Consider the following 21104-nt stretch of genomic DNA (forward strand, 5'->3'; position numbering starts at 1 on the left):
TAAAGCCATTTTTTTTATCCGCGAAACCCCTACGCGAAACGAAGCAAAACACTGCTGATTTTTCGAATTTAACTGGAAAACTTCCAAACTTGCTATTTTGCAAAAATCATATTCTTAATCGACATCTTGTAGATACAGCAGTGGCGTAGCCAGGGGGGGGTTGCAACTTTCAGTCTAAAAAAAATTGCCTAATTTTAAACAAAACTGCATTAAAAGAGCGAGTTTTGCCAATACCAAACATCTCAGCCAGGAATTAGCAACAAAAAACATAGAGACTTAGCTTTATTTCCGAAAAATGCCGAAGAAAACATGATCTTATCCTTTTGCTATGCCACCGGACAGCACCATTTTACAGGATTATTTATACCCACATTTTTGTTGAAAATGCTCTCAGAATGCACCAAATTAAAAGTAATTTTTCAAAATTTTCTGGGGGAGGCCCCCCAGACGATGGGTCGTCAAAACCCCCCCCCCCCCCCTTTCAAAATTCCTGGCTACGTTACTGCAATATAGTTACTATTAACCTAAGGTCAACAAACTAACAAAGATTAACTTAGCTTAATACTGTATGTTTAAACAGCTTGAATCAATGGGCCACAACACACAGGTTAAATCGAATGATTTTATACGGCTTTCAAATGACAGAGAGGTTTGAAAGACCATGATCGCCAAAATCAGGCACATAATCATCATTATTGTCGACTTGCTCCTGATGATAGCCTACGGTACCAATATCATATTATGAACTTACACCAATATTAAATACAAGGTAAGCCACAATAAGTTATCACTTTTCAACAGCATCAACCTTTTGTTTTGAAACCACATTTGTGTTCTCCTCGTTGCTAGTTAAATCGGTGAAGTTAAAATATGCCATAAAGTTTTGATTGACAAAAAACTACTTGGCTAGCATATAAGAAAAACAGCAGTAGCTAACCTACCAAACCCCATTGACCGGAATGTATGATACTGTATTTCAATCGTCACACATTTTGAAACATTTTTCGCAAGCTAAAACTAAAGTTAACGCGCATGAGAGCTTCACATTATCACTCGTACCTCCTGCCCAGGTGCAAAACCCGCCCGAAACGGATCATTTTGGCAAACACACATGCTCACGAAATGTCTCTAGTTGTGCTTGAAGTCGACTAGTTTACAAACATCTACGACATATAACAAATTGCATATTTTGTTGAACTATAAAACGGCAGTGAGAAATCAATTAAACAGAAAAACGGAAAACATAGTGATCCAATTTTCAATATGTTTAAAAACATAATTCACTCAGTAACCATATTTGGAACCGGTCGCAATGGCAATAACTTCTTCTTCTTGCGTTTGAGGCCGCCACAGATCACGTTGTTACATCCAGGCGCAGCAGCCAATGGATTGTGTATTCATCGAGCGTTGTTAGGTCCACATGTCTATCTTGTGGTCGGTATACAGGACATTGATAGATAATGTGGTGTGCAGTTTGAAAATCTGAGCCACACGCACAAGATGGTGAATCGGCGAGGCCCCACTGGAACATGTTGCTGCTAAAACGGCCCACTCCAGTCCGCAGGCGATTGAGCTTCACCCATTCCTTCCGGGGTAGTTCTGCTCCAGGTGGGGTGTTGGTATTGGGAAGGACTGTGAATTGGGTTGGTCTCGCAACTTCTCTCCATTCACGGTTCCAAACTTCGGAAATGTGGAAGTTCGATTTGCACATAGCTGCAGCATGTCGGGAGAACGGGCGTCGAGATTTCAAGCGCTGGGGCTTTTGGGAGTGCGAGGTTAGAACAATCTGGTTGAGGAGGTGGTCATCCTTTGACATAGCTTGTAGGACCAGACTAAATGGCAATAACAAAGCGTAGTGATCTATATGCACAGGCCATGCTAACGTGCAAGGTTGAAATGTGACTGGAAGCTCATCTGCTACGCTTGATAGCAGTCGGAATCGCTGGTATAAGTTGCCAATCGGAGTAGGCCTACCAACTTTGTTGTTTTATGTGATTTAGCCTACTTTTGTGCTACTGTTTCCATGTAAATATTGAACAAAATTTTGACAATTGTGCTGGAAATTGGAGGTGCATCTGGCAACAAAGAAAGGTATGTCATTTTTTTAAAAATCAGAAGTTTTGCTGTCACAGTTTAGCATATTGATTTCGCGTTATCATTCCAGAGATATAATTTTACCAGAGTTCGAAATCAGAATTACACCAGCCTCCAGTCACCATCATGGGTTCGTACGCTGGCAAGGCCTGCTGTGTATGGCCTCATAGATCGATGTGCAACAAAGAAACTTAGCAAAATAACTTGGGTAGTTTTGTCATAGTACGTTTTGTACATGTTTTTTTTTGTCGTGATTAGGTAAAGTAATACTTCAAAAGCATTATTTCCTCTAACTCAAAAGCTATAAAACACTGATACCACAAAGCGGCAAATAAAATCACTGCATTACATTATTCAAACGTCGTAGGACAAAATAGGCGCAAGCCATGTTTCAACGCAATTCTTCTCCAATCCTTTACGTTGAGCGTAATCCGCAACCTGTAAATCAAACAAAATTAGTGGCGATTCAACACAACGTGCAATCACAATGGCACTTGGGCTACTTTCTACCTGATCTTCAGATATTTTTCCAACCGAGAAGTAGGTACACTGTGGATGGCTGAAGTATAATCCGCTGACCGAAGCGGCCGGTATCATCGCAAGTGATTCGGTCAATTCAATTCCAACGTTTTCCTTAATCTTCATCACGTTCCACATGGTCTCTTTTTCCGTATGATCCGGTTGACTTGGATAACCAGGAGCGGGCCTAATACCCTTAGGTGAGAAGTATAACATTACTCAAAGTATTTTTATTTTTCATCAGAAACAGGGTTATGTAAAAGATACTCACTTGATATTTGATTTTGTGGAGATCACCCGACGAAAATTGCTCATCGGAAGCGTAAGGCCACAAAACGGTACGAACTTTTTCATGTAACGCTTCAGCAAAAGCCTGCAACACAAACGCATCATGTGGAAAGGGGTGAAATCTTCAAACTGTTGTGGCAGAGAGTAGCTTACAACAATCATTGGCAGCGATAGACACCATGCTTCGATCACCTCGCTGTCTAACCAATCCTAAAGTACAGTAAGTCAAAAATACGCCAATTTTAAGCAAGTAAATTTTTACTGCTGTAACGTAACAGTAGCCTATGTTTTGCAATTTCAGGCATTCAGCTGGAATTCGTAAAAAATTGCAGATATGAAGCATACCTCAGCTAGTCTGTCAGCAATAGCTTTCACCATAATGCTGCTGTAATCGTCCATGTTTTCTTCACATTTTGCACACAGAACATCGGCACCTTGACACGTGACAGCGAACATTCCAACGTAGTCGCGCTTTCGTGTGTTTAATGGAGCAACAAAATCCGACAGACAATAATACGGGTCTGTGGCTTCAGCTTCTTTTTCAGCCTGCAGAAATATTTATCCCCATATGATCACATAAATCTATACGTCGCATCACATCAACGTATGCCCCTTGGATCAGAAATGCTTGCACTGTCAGAGAAACATAGATTATGCTTTCCCAATTTTTTATTTCTAAAAGTATACCAAACGAAGCTCCGTCAGTCACCGATCATATAATCGATCATGATCATATGAAAAATCGTGGTAACTGCTCAATCCAGCAACGTTCGTGTATTAAATACCAGAAGCTCTAAACTGTTCTGAAGTTTAAACTTCTAGTTTTCTCCAACTCCGATTTTATTAACAATGGCTTGGCATCGTTAAAATAATTTAAAACATAAAAGTTGTTAATACCTGTATGAGCAACACAACTAAATCTACATAACTGAATCAAAGACACATTCGAAACAGCTAACGTTGAATCACAACAGTAGCATATCTCCAGTGCGCCATCAAGTGTACCTGTTGACGCAATCCAAACAAGGTTGCCATCGGTTGACTGGGTCTTGGCAAAACGTCTTCCTCGTAAATGTATATGTCATCTTGCACTGCGTTTGCTGGATAAAAACCAACCACGCCATGGAGCTGCAGAAGATTGGAATCTGATATTTTTCGTATCATTTTTTGCGCGTCATTGAACACGCGCTGAGCTTCTTCGCCTGAAAATCAATTCTGTTAAAAGCGGAAATTACATGGTGTCTTTAAAACTCAAGCGTTTCTCAATGGTTAAAGAAGTCGGTCAATTACTCAGCTGGTACCAAAGCTATAAAAAAAAGACCCCAAAAACCCCACAGCAATCATACAAGTTAATACTTACAGCATAAACCGAAAAACTGTCACTATAGTGTAAGTACAACAGGATGTTTACAGTACAAACCGAAAAACTACAATAAAATTATACGAGTGTGGTCATCGGTCAGTGTGTCCCTCGTCATGAGATGTAAACAGTCCAGTTACACAGCACACAAGAGAATTAAACTTTACAAAAAATAATGAAATAGAGGTAGGCTGTATCAGTGCATCTTTCGAGTACGATGAAAGCCACAGAGTGAAGATAACGGTCTTTGAATCAAGCAGCTACCCCAAAGATTTACACAAATAAAATTTCATGCAGAAGATGCATTTACAGGACTCGTGAAAATATGCCCTTACCAACGTTTTTGTCTTTGAAGATTTTTGGATATCCACGATTGGGATACTTTCCCCTTAACTGCCACACGTCGAAGAATGGTTTCCAGTCGATGTAACAAAGCAACTTCTCGATATTGTAATCGCGGAACACCCGAGTTCCAATGAAAGTGGGTTCAACGATGGTAGACGCATTCCAGTCAATCATCAAGCCTGATGCAAATTTGTGATTTGTCAAAGAATTTATTTGCAGGTGCTTACACTTTTTATTAAACCGACTAACTTATGCAAAAAACAACGACGCAACATCGCAAACCGTATGGAAAAATTCACTAAAAACTTTTCCGCAATTGTAAAAAAAATCCGACTAAAAACGTTATCGATTTAAACGCAGCGATGCTTTTATGTTTTAGCATAACTCAAACCTGAATTTCTGCATTGCTTCAATGATAAAAATCGTCGTTCAGAAAGGCCTTCGTAGTGGTCTTGTCTTACTTCTTCGTAGTCTTCCGCAATTTCTTCCACAAACTCCGTTTTGACTTCTTCGTTTAGCAGGGCAGAACACTGCGTTTTCAACATTACGAATAAATATTTCTGTGACAGAAGTTCTACCCTAGATACTTAAACACGGCAAAAATGTTGAACTATCCAATTAACGAATTGTAACTTACTGATAATTGGCTTAAATCTAATGCTCAGACATACCACGACTACGCTCTTTGATGCATCCAGTACATGGATGGTAGGCTGGCTGTACCGCGGGGATATCTTCACTGCTGTGTGGGTTCGCGAGGTCGTTGCACCTCCAATCAAAAGCGGCAATTTTAATCCTACACAACAGAAAACAACATTGTACAAAAAAATTAAAATTTATCGTCTAAGTCTGAATCTCGTCTAAGTCTATAAGTTAGTCTCCCGTTTAAGTCACATGGTATGGCATGTACATATAGGCAAGGTGCGAAAAACTAATTTGAAAAGCACAGAGCAAAATAGACCAGCCGCAAGCACACAATTGTCTGTTTAAAGACGGATTATAGCGTTTTATTCGCATATTACTGTATATTATTCCTGAAGAGGACATCATGTGACTGATTGAATCTTTATTCTCGGACTGGGAAAGCTTCTTGCAGTGCTTAATCCTGGCAGTTTCGCATACTTGTAGAGGCTTTGAATCATTGACACAGGCCCGGCCACCGAGGTTGACAGAGTGAACTTTCCGATTATTGAAGCGTTGTTGCAGGAGAATTATTCCATCCATTAGATGCCGCTGAATGGAGAGCAGTCCTTTGTAAGTTATTCAAGCGCACACCCCGAGAGTCGAACCAGCGCCGCTTGATCTTGAAGCATCTTCGTTCCAGAAGTCACGCGCTAACCAACTGAGCTATCGGGGCGGCGGGCTGATGTCGAAAACGTTCGAAATTTATTTCAATGTAGTTTTTTTTCTGTAAGTGTTGTAATAAACTTAAATATGTTAATCTGATGAAGTTACTTGGCTTCGTATGCCTATTAACTAATTACCAGCAAGATAAACGTAGAAATGACAAAACAACAAGGTTATTATCTGTGTTAGTAGAACAAGCTCATTTTCCGTTTACCAATCCTTTCCATTTCTTTGGCAACGTGGATCATTTCCTCAAGGGAAGGAGTAATAAGACCCGACAGTCCGACAATGTCCGCTTTTTCCTTGATAGCTGCTTGGATGATCTTCTCGCAGGGTGTCATGATCCCCAAGTCGATCACTTTGAAATTATTGCAGCCCAACACAACAGCGACAATGTTCTTTCCAATGTCATGGACGTCTCCTTTCACTGTGGCTATGACCACAGTCCCCGCGTAAGAACTCTATTAACATCCCGTTTTCAGTGTTAAAAACAGCAAGAGCGGTTTCTTATGCACAAAAGGATTGTGGTGAAAAGATGGGTTCAAATTTTCAGAAACGTCAACATAAGGTTGGGTGCACCAACAGTGGATTATCTAGCGATTAAGAAAATCTGCTGATTAAGCAAGCAAACAATTTTTTTCGTATGCACCAACCGTAATCCGCTGATTAAAATCGCTGATTATTGATTCTTGCATCGATTATTAGCTTAATCAGCCGCTTGAATGATCCGCTGTTGGTACGTGCAACCCTGAATTGACAAACTCAAAAATTTGATTGTTTATTGAGATTAATGATAATTGGTGGGAAGATCGATTGCTAAATCACAGTTTGAGTTAATACGTACAGCGAAGTAAAGAGCTTTAATTCGACTAGTTCATTTGTTAACTTGATTCGTCGCAACGCCTTGCCCGCACCTGAGGTGTTACGTTCGCAATTAACCAAAAAAAAAAAAACTGTGAAAACAAACGCAGTGAAGTTTTGCTGCGGGAATATCAACGAGATATCTGCACTTGAATATCCTGTTTTGTTCTTACGCCTTCATCAAACTCCATTCCTTCCTCTTCCATTTTCCTGTACTTTGCTTGTTTTTCTTCTTCCATGAAAGGAATCAGATAACCGACGGCTTTCTTCATCACTCGAGCAGATTTTATGACCTAGAAAAGAGCAAGAGCTTTAATCATGATGCACGAGGGATAAGTTACAAATCAATGGAGAGACATAACTTTAGTAGACGTTGAATCAACAACAAAAAAACGGATTTTGTAAGAAGAGTTAAATATATTCGCAAAAAAATCGCTTTCAACAGAAGAATAAAGCGTTGGATTATAACAGAGTTCCAATAATATTTCTCTATTTTTCTTAATACAGGTTGAATGCTGTCATCAAACGGCATTCTTTGTGTTGAACACAGGTTAGGTAACCACGTGCTTATGATGGTTGACAGCACGAGCACGCACTTTCCGAAGCTGCAGAACCCTAGCAAGACTTGTTTGTTAACACAAAATGATTACTTTTTTGAAGTATTGTAATATAAAAAGTGTAGAAATTTGTGTTCTTGCAGCTCATCTATAATATCACACGAATTCCAAAGGTAACACAAGAGTGTCTACTTGGTAATTTTACAACCGGAACTGCCACTTTGGAACTGACCTGCGGCAGAAACATCTTTCCAGAACCGAATAAATCTCCAACGACACTCATCCCCTTCATAAGCGGTCCTTCTATTATGTTTAGCGCTCTCGGGTACAGCTCTGTATTGGAGTGACAAATCTTCGTGTCTTCTATGATATATTTGTCGATTCCCTACAAGCGCGTATCGAATTGTCACAAAATAACGATCAAAGATATCCTTGGATTTTCCCATATTCTTTTGTTGTGAAAGGATTATAAACACATTATACATTGACACACGTACATTTGGTACCTTCTATGATGTGCTTATAAGCTCCTTGAAATTTGCATTCTTTGATGAAAACGAATGTGTGTTTACATTTATAAATTAGTTTCTATATTCGCGTTCACATTACATATTTACATGCCTTATATCTTTCATAATTTCACATCAATTCCCACACTGCATCATGAACTTCAATTTAGTTGTCTTTCACACATCTATCCTCTCTCTTCTAGTTGTAACCCACACAAACTTCAGCCCACCCGCTATGGAGATCAGTAGTAGCATTTCGAGCACCTTTATCAATGAATGTGAGAGACGATCTTCCACATTCCAGGACCTCCACTCTTCACTTTCTACCACCTTCTTCCCTCCTTGGGTGAGGGTCTGCGCGTATCTTAGCAGCCTCTCAGTGGCGTCCGGGTGTTTATTCCATAAAATATCCTCGCAGAGACGGAGGAGCTCTTTGTTGATTTCGTCATACACAGGAAGATTTCCTGCGTTGACGATCCCCATGTCCATGCCATCTAAAGAAGTTAAGATGATGAGGATGTTGGGTGAGAAGTTTAGATTGGAGTGAATTGAGGATCTAAACTCAACTATTGTTCACAAATTTTCAAACTAACGTTCACAAAATAGCAAAACTTTATCAACAAATATAATAGTAAGACGCTTGATGAGAAGCCCAATCGCTATATTTAGTTTTGAAAAGCAAATATTTCATGATCCAGTCTAATGGTTAACTCTATCTCATTGTCAGGGTGGAGCATAAGATGCATTGACTGCATTGTTCCCATCTTCATATCTTAGTTTCAAGAAACGCCTTTTTACTTAAAAAAAGCAACTCGCTAAAAGTCACCTGAAATGGCATGGTAGAGAAACACAGAGTGCATGGCTTCTCGAACGGCTTCCATACCGCGGAAGGCAAACGATAAATTGGAGAGGCCACCGCTGACACGACAGTGTGGAAGTGTTGCCTTGATTAACTTGGTCGCTTTGATGAAGTTGATCCCGTATTCGTTATGCTCTTCCATGCCGGTGCCAATCGTCAATATGTTAGGATCGAATATGATGTTGTTCGGATCAAAGTTCAACCGATCCACCAACAGGTGATATGAACGAGAGCAAATTGCAAGTTTACGCTCAGCCGAAGTGGCCTGTTGATGAAAAATAGATAACAAGATGTAACATCAGCAAAAGTTGTTTTTACATTGTTTTAATGTCGCTAGCCTATATGAAAAAGCGGTAAGTTTTTGCTGCCTGTTTAAAGTTATTCCCTTAACAGCTGAAAAATGCTTCAGTTCGAATGCATTTGTTCAATGTTTGCGATCACTTACACATTTCCGCATGTCTACGAAAGAAAATAAAAACTTTTTTTTGAAAACTCAAAACTTTTGATTAAAACTTAGCAGACGTGGTTTTATTCTTCAGTTTAAATGTCAGAAAAAAACAACACAAGATGAAATATTCGAAAAGCAACAGAACATGATTCACGTTATTATAAGGCTACAAGTTTTAAACGCACGCGTCATTTCCTGAACGATTCCTTCGTAAGAATATCCTAGCCTCGATCAGCAAAACTTCAATCTCTCAAACTACAAAGCCGGATATGTAAAGGCAAGATAATGTCAAGGTAGCAAAAGTTGATTCACTATCAACATGTGACAAATTTTAACTACTTTCATATCATCTGAAAGCAATTTCACAAATCTCAGCCAAGCACTAAGCCTAAAATCAATGACGTCACCAACCTGTCCGTCTTCATCAAAAGCCATGATGACCACTGCGGCACCAAACCGATTGACGATGCTCGCCTTCTTTAAAAAGTCCTCTTCTCCTTCCTTCAAACTGATGCTGTTAACGATGCATTTTCCCTTGAGAAAAAAAACTTTGTCAGTCTTTCCAAAACAAACGCCGATTGAAGTTATTTCTTGAAAAGTTATTTCAAAAAAGTAGAGAAAACAGACCGAAAAAAAACAAGCTAAATCTCACAAACTCAGTAAATATTTAAAATCGCAGAAAAAAGATTATTTGTAGTTTTAATCTAACCTGGGTACATTTCAGACCAGATAGGATTACATCAAAATTAGAAGAATCTATGCAAAGAGGCACTCGGGAAACTTCGGGTTCCGATCCTATCAAATTGACAAATCGCGTCATGACAGCTCTTCCATCCAACATGCCATCGTCGACGTTAATGTCCAATACCTTGCATAGTCATATACACATTGAAATACAGTAGAAACTGACTAACTCGACACCTGAAGGGAAATCGAAAAAGCCGTCGAGTTCCACCCAAATAAGGCAAACTCTGTGTATTTTTGCTTATTCGTAGCCGCTATCCATCTGCGTAAGATAGAAGTTTGGGATGAAAATAAGTTGCATGACATTCAGTTTGACATCGAAATCGGCGACTTACACGAAATTTCTTTTCTGGGGACCTTGAAAAAGTGTCGAATTAGAAAGAATGTCGAGATATCCGGTGTTGAATTAGCCGGGTTGGCCATGTATAAACCAATGGCGTTTTGCCGGAACTAGGGAAGCAGCGTCGACTTAGGCGGAATGTCGAGTTATCCGCTGTCGAATTAGGCGGTTTCTATTGTATTAAACCATTTACAAAGTGGCAAACAACAGCTTACAAAAGAAAACACATTTTTTTTCCTGAGTAAATGTTAAAATCGTTAAATAGTTCAAATAATTTATCTATAAAAAACAAAAACAATAATATTTTGAAATAAAAGATAATAGACACAACATTAAAATTATAATAAACAGATTGGAGATCATATCGAATAAATATACAGAAAAATGCATTATAATCTCAATTAAGTGCAGGTTTTGCAAAATTTTAACTTATATATTAGGGTGGTTCAAAAAAAATCAATTTTCGAAAATGATATGGGCTACCCTGCCAAAAGTTTCCATTTCCAGAAAAAATAACTTGTGTAAAATATTTTTGGAAAATATTAATGTTTAGGGGTGCCCCAAGCCCCCTAAAGTTTTGGCGATTTTGTCATAAAAGCCTAAATTTAAAATGGCTGTGTTTCGAAAACGGTTCATGCTAACATACAAGTGTTTGGGTTCATTTTAATCAGCAAAGTGAGCTCTATGATTTGGCAAAGAGTAATAGTACTATAAAGTGAATTTTCAAATTTCCGATTTTCATGTTAAATTTTGTTATGTGTTCTAAAGTTGTGTTATTGCTGTACAATAGTAAGCATATAAGTCTATTGGTTATTACCAAAGTCCACACAAGGTCTTAGGTCATATTGGGTCCCCCACTATGACAAAATGGGTGTTAGCTGTTTAAAACAAGGATTTTATGGCGACCAACCACTCACTGTTGCCCAATTAAGGTGTTCTTTGATGCTTGAGGAAAGCGTTTGCGATGCTGATACACAAGCTGCAAAAGGAACTGCAACTGGTCTTCACCTTTGGTCAAATGTCCAGAAAATGTTTTTACAAGGGCAACATTTCTTTCAGCATAGTCATTAGTGACAATCAGTCATCTAAAGAAAGAAATCTTTGGTCATCTGATAATCACTGTTTCCATCCCATTCTGCAACTGGAAGGTGGAGAAAGGCATATGGGATTTTCAGTTTCTTGAACAGCAGTTGTGTGTTGGTTGTAGCAAATGTTGCCGATGTTTTGGTGTGTATGTTATCAAACAACACAGTAGCTCTTTTTTCTGGAGTCCTCGGTTTCCTGAGCGACCATTATTATCTAAAGGAGACAGACCCACCAACTCTTCAGAAAGGGGCCTCAAATGGCGAGCCATTTTTCTGTTGCGACTTTGGAGATTGACTCATTGATGGTTGCATACTCCTTCAAGCTTTTCAGAAACACAGATTGGGAGCCTTCACAGCCAATGGAGCAGTAATCCATGCTTTAACATAAATACAAGAAAATAAAACACACAATTCATGAAGTCCTCTATGTTCATGCAAAGTCAAATGAAATTGACCGCGAAACATCCACACTTTGAATGTGTAGATGACTTAACCCATCCATCTTTCATGATGACAGCATCAGGATATCAAAACCTAGTTACATAAGGTAATGGGGCAACAAGAAACGATAATGTTAATTCCATGACCTCTCAATCATCATCTCGATATTGTCTTTCTGTGGTCAATTTTACAGTGGTAAACTCGATCATCTCTTCTCTAATACCCTTATATTATCTGCTGCATCATCCGTCAATGCATCTTTAAAATTATTTTGATCTATAAACTCCCAGGAATCTTTAAACCTTTTGAAAAGCAGGATGTCCGAGGCAGAAGATGATGGCATAATTTTATTAAAGACTGCGCCTGCAATCAGTTCTAAAACATGATGGTGACACACCAAATATAGCAGGTCTCTTCCAAGTAGCTGCTCATGAAGGACACAAGCTTCATTAATGCAACCAGTGTTTATGCTAGTGGTATCAAAACACACATGGCTTCAACGTTTTCTTCAATATGCCAATCTTTAAAGGCATCAAATACTGCATGAGCTTGAGCCTCACCTGTGCCAGATGGAAGCTTTGGTACTGACAACAGCTGTGTATCCCCTTGAAAGGTCACAAGGAAGAAAAGGCGATCGACGTGATTGTGTCCAGTTAAATCTGGGAGAAGTTTTCCATCCCAGTGAACCATTAAAGGAGCTTTCGGAGACAAGTTTTTCATGATTTCTGTTGTAAACTGTTTTCGATGCTGACGTCTGCCGCGCCTGATGCTTGAAGTACTGAAGGTTAGGTCTTTAATGTTATGTCCCAGACTTTTGGCAGTGTCACTAACGATGTACATTGCTGCTCGATTGGAGACATTAGCTCTGTATAGGCTTGCAAGTTAAGTAGGAGATAAAACCTTTTCTCTACCCTTCTGGGATAAAATGGAAACAGCAGATTACCCAGCTTATTCCTCACTCTCTGAGACAAATTCTTCAGTTGCTGATCTGCTGCTATCTTCCAGAATAGCCATTGTGGCTGATGTATTGTCGTTGCTTGTGTTGTTTTTCTACAGCATTTCGATGCCTTTTTTTCTTTTGTAATAGACTCCTATCGAGCTTGCCTAAACATCCTCTGCGACATCCTCAGCCAATCATCAAACATCGAATGGCAAAAGCAATAATGGTCGCTCAGGAAACCGAGGACTCCAGAAAAAAGAGCTACTGTGTTGTTGGATAACATACACACCAAAATCTTGGCAACATTCGCTGCAGCCAACACACAACTGCTGTTCAAGAAACTGAAAATCCCACATACCTTTCTCCACCTTCCAGTTGCAGAATGGGATGGAAACAGTGATTACCAAATGGCCAAAGATTTCTTTAGATGACTGATTGTCACTAATGACTATGCTGAAAGAAATGTTGCCCTTGTAAAAACATTTTTTGGACATTTGACCAAAGGTGAAGACCAGTTGCAGCTTGTGTCTCAGCATCGCAAACGCTTTCCTCAAGCATCAAAGAACACCTTAATTGGGCAACAGTGAGTGGTTGGTCGCCATAAAATCCTTGTTTTAAACAGCTAACACCCATTTTGTCATAGTGGGGGACCCAATATGACCTAAGACCTTGTGTGGACTTTGGTAATAACCAATAGACTTATAGGCTTACTATTGTACAGCAATAATACAACTTTAGAACACATAACAAAATTTAACATGAAAATCGGAAATTTGAAAATTCACTTTATAGTACTATTACTTTTTGCCAAATCATAGAGCTCACTTTGCTGATCAAAATGAACCCAAACACTTGTATGTTAGCATGAACCATTTTCGAAACACAGCCATTTTAAGTTTAGGCTTTTATGACGAAATCGCCAAAACGTTTGGGGGCTTGGGGCACCCCTAAACATTAATATTTTTCAAAAATATTTTACACAAGTTATTTTTTCTGGAAATGGAAACTTTTGGCAGGGTAGCCCATATCATTTTCAAAAATTGATTTTTTTTGAACCACCCTATTATATATATATAACTTACTTGCGCGCCCATTTCCACTTGAGATTTCGCAACCTCCAAAGCTTCGTTGAATTTTCCCTTTTGAACCAGACGAGCGAACCTTCGCGAACCCGCAACGTTGCAGCGCTCACCAATATTGACAAAGTTTGTGTATTTATTGACCACCATCGGCTCCAATCCACACAACAGAAGGCTGTCCTGTGAAAGCCATATCAGAATGAAACATCACCAAAACCATCAATCAAAACAACGGTTGGTTAGTCAGTAATACTTGAATGCAATGAATCAAATTTTTATCAGAAAAACAACCACATGGTAGGAAATCGTAATCACCTCGTGCGGATGCTTCGGGGGAACTCTTGGTTTATGTTGGCTTACAGCGTTTGCAATTGCTCTGATATGTTCGGGTGTTGTTCCGCAGCAGCCGCCAACAATATTCAATAAGCCACTCTTCGCAAACTCCTGCAACGTAAATGCCTCCTTGAAAATTCTGTCAGACAAAGTTTGTTTCATAACCGGTGGTGATAGCACCTCTTCAGTTGAGCAGGGTATAGCCCTAAGAAGGGCCATAGGTGTTTCTCTTTAAAGCAGTGTACTGCTCATAATCATTAGAGAAATTAAAGGCTATAGTCTAAGGTGTGCCACTCCGCAATCGACGGCGTGCCTTTAAGTGTCTTGCCAAAGACACGGCCACATGCTCTTGAGCGACGTCGAACCGGCGTCCTATCGAACCTTATACTGGGGCTCTCACTATTCGGCTATGCATAGAGCAATTCTTAGGGTTGTGGAATTAAGTTTAAAGGTGCCGTAAAATACAAAATGAATAGAAAATAGAAACGTAACCAAAGTGTCATAAATCGTATTTTTAAAACAACATGCACTGACAGATGTTGCTGATAGTCAGGGAATGCAAGACTAAAATGTTAACAGGGACACATTTCGCCACCACAAAAGGCCCGGATTTTGGGTGACCCACAAATTCACATAGCATTAACAACTGATCTACAATATTTCAGTACCATTAAATAAAATTCAAAAGTTGTCTTAATCTTTAGTTTCTCAGTTGCACGAGTACAAAAGTTTAACCAACATCTATCCAACGCATGCGCTGTGTCTTGGAGAGATAGTTAATGATGATATAAAAATTGGCTTCCTCCCTTTCCTTCATTAACCAAAATCTTCAACTAGCAGACATCAACTTGGATAGGAAAAATATGCATAAGATTTGACTGATTAGTTAAAACGGTGCCGTAATTCTATCATGATAAACGAAAAATATGTAATCAAAATAAATGCAACAATCTGAGACAAAAGATGCCTGGGCAATGGGCATACAAAGTATGCCTGATGAACAGGCTCATTCAATTTTCATTCTGAGACAAAAAGTGCAGTCACGAGATCCATACCCCAAGGTACTGAGCCGTTACTTCCGGTGTTTCGTCGTAGCCCCCAAAAGTATTCGGCAAGCCGGCATTTGGGTAACACAGAATGTAAGCATCGGTGCATGTGCTAATTGCTTCGATAAACGGACGCATCTCCTGGGCACCAAGAGCACAGTTTAGACCCAAGCTGTAAATACAATCAAGTGAACAAATTAATACGAATACATACTGGCTAGAGATGTAGGCAGTAGGCATTATAAATCCATTTAATGAGAAATTGTAAGAAAATGAGAAAAAAGTGAAACTTGAAAAAATAACGATAAAACTAGCACAATAAAATACAGCGTCCATCTTACAAAACTGCACGTCATATACATCGGAGCACGTCTTTTACAGGCAGAAAGTTAGGTGCCTGCCAAATAGGGGCATACACTGTAGCGTCAGGATATTTAGGTGCGGCGCCGGATCATTTACGTACTATTCCCAGTAAAGTATATTTTATTAGGTGCTTGATGGTAATACTGCAGAGTGCAGATAGTGGCGTACGCAGGATTTTCTCAAGGGGGAGTGGGAGCATTTGAAATGCTTAAATCGAATAGAAACAGCACAAAAAAGCCCATTTTGTAAATATAACCAGCAAGTTATATTGTGTAAGATTGGCCAACAATACTCAGCTTGCATTGACGCTATTTCATTAGTTTGCAACAGCTAGGTGTAACACAGCGGGGAAAACTGTAGCATAATCAAGCATTTCTGATAAATGATTATGAGTGCAATTTGAAACACCGAATTGCACACACATGACTGGGCGCCACAGTGAGCACACCTACATATCCTGACACCACAGTGCGCACACCCATTTGGCAGGCACCTAAAAGACATGGACCCATATACATTGAGTAGAAGGCTATTGATGAAACAAAAAATTCCATGTCAAGAATATATGTTTGTTGAAATCTATTGCAGTACCACATTGGACGAGAGTGAGACACGCTTATAACAAATGCTTCTCCTGTCTGGCCGGATAGCGTCCTTCCACTCTTGTCAACAATGGTTCCGGTTATGAACACAGGCATTCCTTTGTAATGAGAATACGCTGCTTCATCTAAAACGACGTCTATCGCATAAAGTGCTGCCTGAAAATTTAAATAAGAAATCACACAAAGCATTATCATTCATTCTAAGCATAATGTCGCAACAGAAGCATGCTCAAAGTGTTTGATGGATTCCAAGCTAAATATTTATTGTGGCATGCTAATACAAAATGAAACATGACAGGGTCAAATCTAAAAAAGTTACCTTAGCGTTAGCTGTATCAAAAATGGTTTCCACCAACAAAACGTCTACTCCTCCATCCAATAATCCACGTATTTGCGTAGAATATGCTTCAACAAGTTCATCAAATGCTGAAATATGTATTACTGTATCAGTGAACACTTGCATTATTGCTATAGGATTTAAACATATCAGACAAAGTAAAAATAGCTTTGATAAATGAAATCACCAAGATAAAAGACAGATATCACTGTAAAAATACACGTTTTTGAAATTCATACAGCTAATATCTACAGTTGCAGAAACTAATGGTGCTTTATAGATTATGACTCTCTGTCATAGCATAGTGAAAAACAACAATCCTGTGCGCAATATCAAACCAATCCTAACTGATGAAACCAAATGTGACATAACCAGTACAATGAGTAGCCTACATGAGAAAAAAAAATGTACACCGACACAAAAAAAAATTAAACAAACATTTGCACTTAATAAGTAGCAGTTGTCTGTTCAAAATTTCTACCATTGTCCATCATATATATATGTCCTCATGCTGTTAAAAGTATAACAGGCATATCGCAAAAAAAATAACCATTGGATAAATAACACAATATTTCTGTTTTTTTAGAAGAATTCTTTTTATGATAACCCCTTCACTTACTGATATTTCTATAATCAGGTCTGTCTACTGATGGTGAAACTGACAAGGTTTTGTTGGTCGGCCCAATACTTCCGGCAACATATCGCTTTGTACCTGCGAATTAAGCAACACATCAAAATCATCTAATGAACAAAGATTTCAGTTTTTAATTTAACATGAAATCTCAATATTTTACTCACTAGGCTACTGATGTGCTTTCTTATTTCAAATTCATTCTTTTTCTGCGTCAATTTATTTTAATTAGCAATAGTACCTTAACTTTGTTAACCGCTTTTTTCAACAGCTCCACATAGACTGAAATAAAAATGTGATGATTGATGTACTGATGTTGGTATATTATATCATAAGTGAAGATAATAAGCAACCTCACCTGTTTTTTTAGTCACATCTTCTGCTGCACGTTTAGCAATTAAAGCAGATTCCCTATTCAATCGTCTTACTAAATCTTCCAGGCCATAATCTGCTTGAGCAATGGCTGTTCCACTGAAAGTATTTGTTTCAATAAAATCAGCTCCAGCCTCCAAATAGCTCTAAAAAGTGACAAAGATTTTTTGTAACAAAACAATTAAAACAAAGTTTCATATAAACAACAGTCCTATTTTCATCTAATTCAGTGGTTCTCAACCGGGGGTCCGCGGACCCCAAGGGGTCCGTGAAGCGATTTCCGGGGGTCCGCGAAAGTTTCCGAGTTTTCAACAAGACGGATAAATTAAGAAATTTAAAAATTGTTTGTGCTTTGTTTATGTATTAGCCTACAGTGATTCTTAAACTGTAAGTCGCAACGCACTGGTGCGTCGTTTGAAATTGCAAAGGACATTGCACAAAGGTTTGGTTTCTTAACTAAAATATCATATAAATTACTTAAACCTTTTTATAAGGCTATGTTGGCCATGTTCAACTAAATTCTTTTAAGACAACAGATTGTTGATCAATGATTAATTTAGAAATACAAACGTTAGTCAGCAGTCTATCACCACTAACAGTTTTGCAATACTGTGACTATAACGAATTAATATTGATTTCAAATGAAAAAAGGGAGAAATTCTTTGTAACAGTCGCAAGTATTCTATTAACTTTTGATAAAAGTTATAGAAAAACATCAAATGAGCATATAGCTTACCGATGTTTGATCCTGTGTGCCAACATATAGCTCATAAGTCATAACATGATTTCATCAATCTCATCAATCGTCAAGTGCGTTGCGAATTCAGCAAATTCTTTTAGGTGTGTTGCTTTGAAACTTATGTAACATATGATTCCATAAGGAAACGCGATATACCAAAATTTCAAGTTGAAATTTTTAGGGGTCCGCGACCGCTTCGAAGGAACCAAAAGGGGTCCACCAAGACAAAAAGGTTGAGAACCACTGATCTAATTGCTTGAATTGTAAGGTTTGCATGCAACTTTTCAGCCTACATTTCATATATATAATACACATTTTAAACCATTATGGTTCAGCAAGCTTTTCCTTATGTTATTTTTGTTTCTGTTCTCTATTTTAACTGCATTGATTCTTTTCATTCTGTCAATAAAAAATAATCAAATACTTACACGGTGAATCTTGTATATGCTTTCTGGTTGGGTAAGTGATAAAAGATCATTATTTCCCTTTAGAGGTTTGGAATGATCAATAAATTCTTTTCCCCGAAAATCTTCTTCTTTATATCTCAGAGATTGAATCATGGTGCCCATACCTCCATCAAATACAAGGATTTTTTTTGGCAAAATGTTCAATAACTCTGCTGTGGTGGTTTGACCTAAGATTTTAATATAAACTACTATGTAAAATTAGAAGTTTCAAGGTGGCATAAAGAATATATAATTACAACCAAATCTAATCATTAAATAAAGAGCACAAAATGTAGATTCTGAACTCATGCTTGGTTTCAGTTTGATTATTTTTTCTGCTTGCAAATAAACAAAAATATACACAAAACAATAAACAAAAAGAATTCACTCAGCAAGGATGGAAGCAAAAGACCAAAAGGTCACCAAAGTCAGCTGCAACCTTTAACGTAAAGTAAACGTTTTAAAAACTATACTGTTTTCATCTTCTATGCAATAAATGTTTGATTAAATTAACCAGGCATTCCAACCATTTTACAATGAAATCTTTTCCAAAAACAGGAATTAATCATTGACTTTAAATGACATTGAAATGTGGTTTCCTTTATAAAATTTAACAGCTGCAGTATAATCAAAATATATACATGTAGTTTATCATTTAACTATACGGTCAATGCACTAATCTGTGATTAACGACTGTATCCACTTCAAAAATTTGCAATTGAAAATGGCAAATAATAATTTGGCAGAAAAAGTTTTAACAGTTTATTTATTAATAATATCACTATAACTTGTGTAAGTTTTATCTTTTTACGCCAACTATGTAGCTTGTATTTTAAATCAGCTAATAAATGTACTTACCAGCCATAATCAAGAATGAATGGGTTTATGCTTCAACGTCCAAGAAATGTTTATATTGCTAACTTTACGTACAATACCAGATACCACACTTGCCGCTCGTGTAGCTACAACTGGCAAAACAAATCCTTGCAAGCGAATTTATACCATGTTCAAATTCAATCAACCAAAGCAACAGCTGATAAACTACTTAGGATTAATAAGGAAACCGGCAGGATTGTCATAAGCAAGAAATCGTTTTCAGTTCAGTTCAGTTGTTTTTATTTCTAACCATCAAAGCAAAAAAAATACACGTCTACATAGCAACGGTCGAGATAAAGGTAGAAGCGACAAAACGCGAACGCTTTCAACTTTCCATAGCCTAGTAAAGCGAAACCTCAAGAGTCAAATCAAAAATTTTTGCCATTGAAAATATTTTATGAGTTTAAGTTCGGACAATACTTGTTCATCAGTTAAAATATAAAATAAAGCTACGAGAAAATATAAAGTAAAGATATGACTTTGGTTTGTTCAGAATCTTTATCCTCAGACTGGACAAAGCCTTGATCGGTTATTCCTGGTATTTTCGCATACTTGTAGAGGCGCTTGACGCAGAGCCGGTTACCGAGATTGGCAGAGTGAAGTTTTTCGATTTTTATAATATTGTTGCCGAGGAATTATTTCATCCACTAGCAGAGATGTACGTATACGCCGCAAATTCTACGCCGCATACTTGCGCTGTAGACTTTTTGTTTGCGTTAACGCTTGCAGCCACATTTTTTTGGATAGTTTGCGCTTGAGGCTACGCCGTAAAGTTTTCACGGTTTTTTAGCGCATAGCGTCAACGCATACTTTTTAATGTATTTTTTTCTCTACAACACGCCAATACCTTCCAGCGCTGCAGTTGAAAGAATGTTTGGGCAAAGACATATTCGAACTAAAACACAGCAAAATGTCAAAAGAACACTTTCAGATGCTTGTGTTTCTTCGTAGAAATTCAAAATAAAACTTGTTTGTTTCGAGTGGTTTATACTGTGTGAATGTTTGGCACCTAGCAAACAAAATGAGTTTACGTTAGTGTAGGCCTATACGCTGACGTTGACGCCGCCAACTTTTTTTACAAGTTGCGTTTACGCATACGGCCTATGTTTTTTCGAACGTTTGCGTTTACGCTGACGGCGTCAATATTTTTTGTATGCGCGTAAATCACTGTCCACTAGGCATGTGCGGCTGAATGGAGAGCAGTCCTGAAATACGTTTGCTCAAGCGCATAGCCCGAGATAGCCTTCTTGCGCCTTCTTGGAATGGAACATGGTGTGCCACCGACACCAGACGTCATGGTTTACATCTCACCAGGTGGCGCAACTCTTGGGATGAACCTTCCCATTCCATTTGGGGTACGATATATAGAAATCAAAACACTTCAGCATTTGGGAATTGCACTCTGGAAACGATAATGCTGATACAACCAATACTTTTTTAAATTGAACTTTTTTTAAATAAATTATTGGCGGCCATCATCACCTCAAATAACAAGTTCATTTAAATTCAATGTCATGTTTTATTTTTAATCGAACACATTGAG

The 21104-nt window shown here is 38.2% G+C and overlaps 1 protein-coding gene across 1 annotated transcript; it reads right to left on the reverse strand.

Moving 5' to 3' along the window:
• Nucleotides 1-599: 599 nt before the first annotated feature.
• On the reverse strand, nucleotides 600-19642 carry LOC145778035 (methionine synthase-like). The gene is made up of 24 exons (XM_082589427.1): nucleotides 19544-19642; nucleotides 18668-18873; nucleotides 17487-17646; nucleotides 17117-17209; nucleotides 16480-16586; nucleotides 16150-16316; nucleotides 15205-15367; nucleotides 14132-14260; nucleotides 13820-13996; nucleotides 9897-10055; nucleotides 9599-9721; nucleotides 8707-9004; nucleotides 8145-8374; nucleotides 7604-7756; nucleotides 6988-7107; nucleotides 6168-6414; nucleotides 5278-5402; nucleotides 4998-5136; nucleotides 4597-4785; nucleotides 3907-4103; nucleotides 3247-3447; nucleotides 2885-2986; nucleotides 2605-2808; nucleotides 600-2532 (listed from the first exon to the last, which is right to left on the reverse strand). Exons 1-24 carry the CDS (start codon nucleotides 19548-19550, stop codon nucleotides 2449-2451), a joined length of 3780 nt encoding a protein of 1259 aa, XP_082445553.1. The 5' UTR covers nucleotides 19551-19642; the 3' UTR covers nucleotides 600-2448.
• Nucleotides 19643-21104: the final 1462 nt, after the last annotated feature.

The sequence above is a fragment of the Aplidium turbinatum genome, chromosome 10, assembly GCF_918807975.1.
Source record: "Aplidium turbinatum chromosome 10, kaAplTurb1.1, whole genome shotgun sequence".
Taxonomy (NCBI): domain Eukaryota; kingdom Metazoa; phylum Chordata; class Ascidiacea; order Aplousobranchia; family Polyclinidae; genus Aplidium; species Aplidium turbinatum.

Excerpts from the sequence above, each read along its gene's own strand:
- LOC145778035 (XM_082589427.1), bottom strand. Across the intron at positions 9,722-9,896 it reads CTGGTCTGAAATGTACCCAG|GGAAAATGCATCGTTAACAG; the intron begins GTTAGATTAAAA and ends TTTTTTCTCAAG. Across the intron at positions 4,104-4,596 it reads CTTCAAAGACAAAAACGTTG|GCGAAGAAGCTCAGCGCGTG; the intron begins GTAAGGGCATAT and ends ATTGATTTTCAG.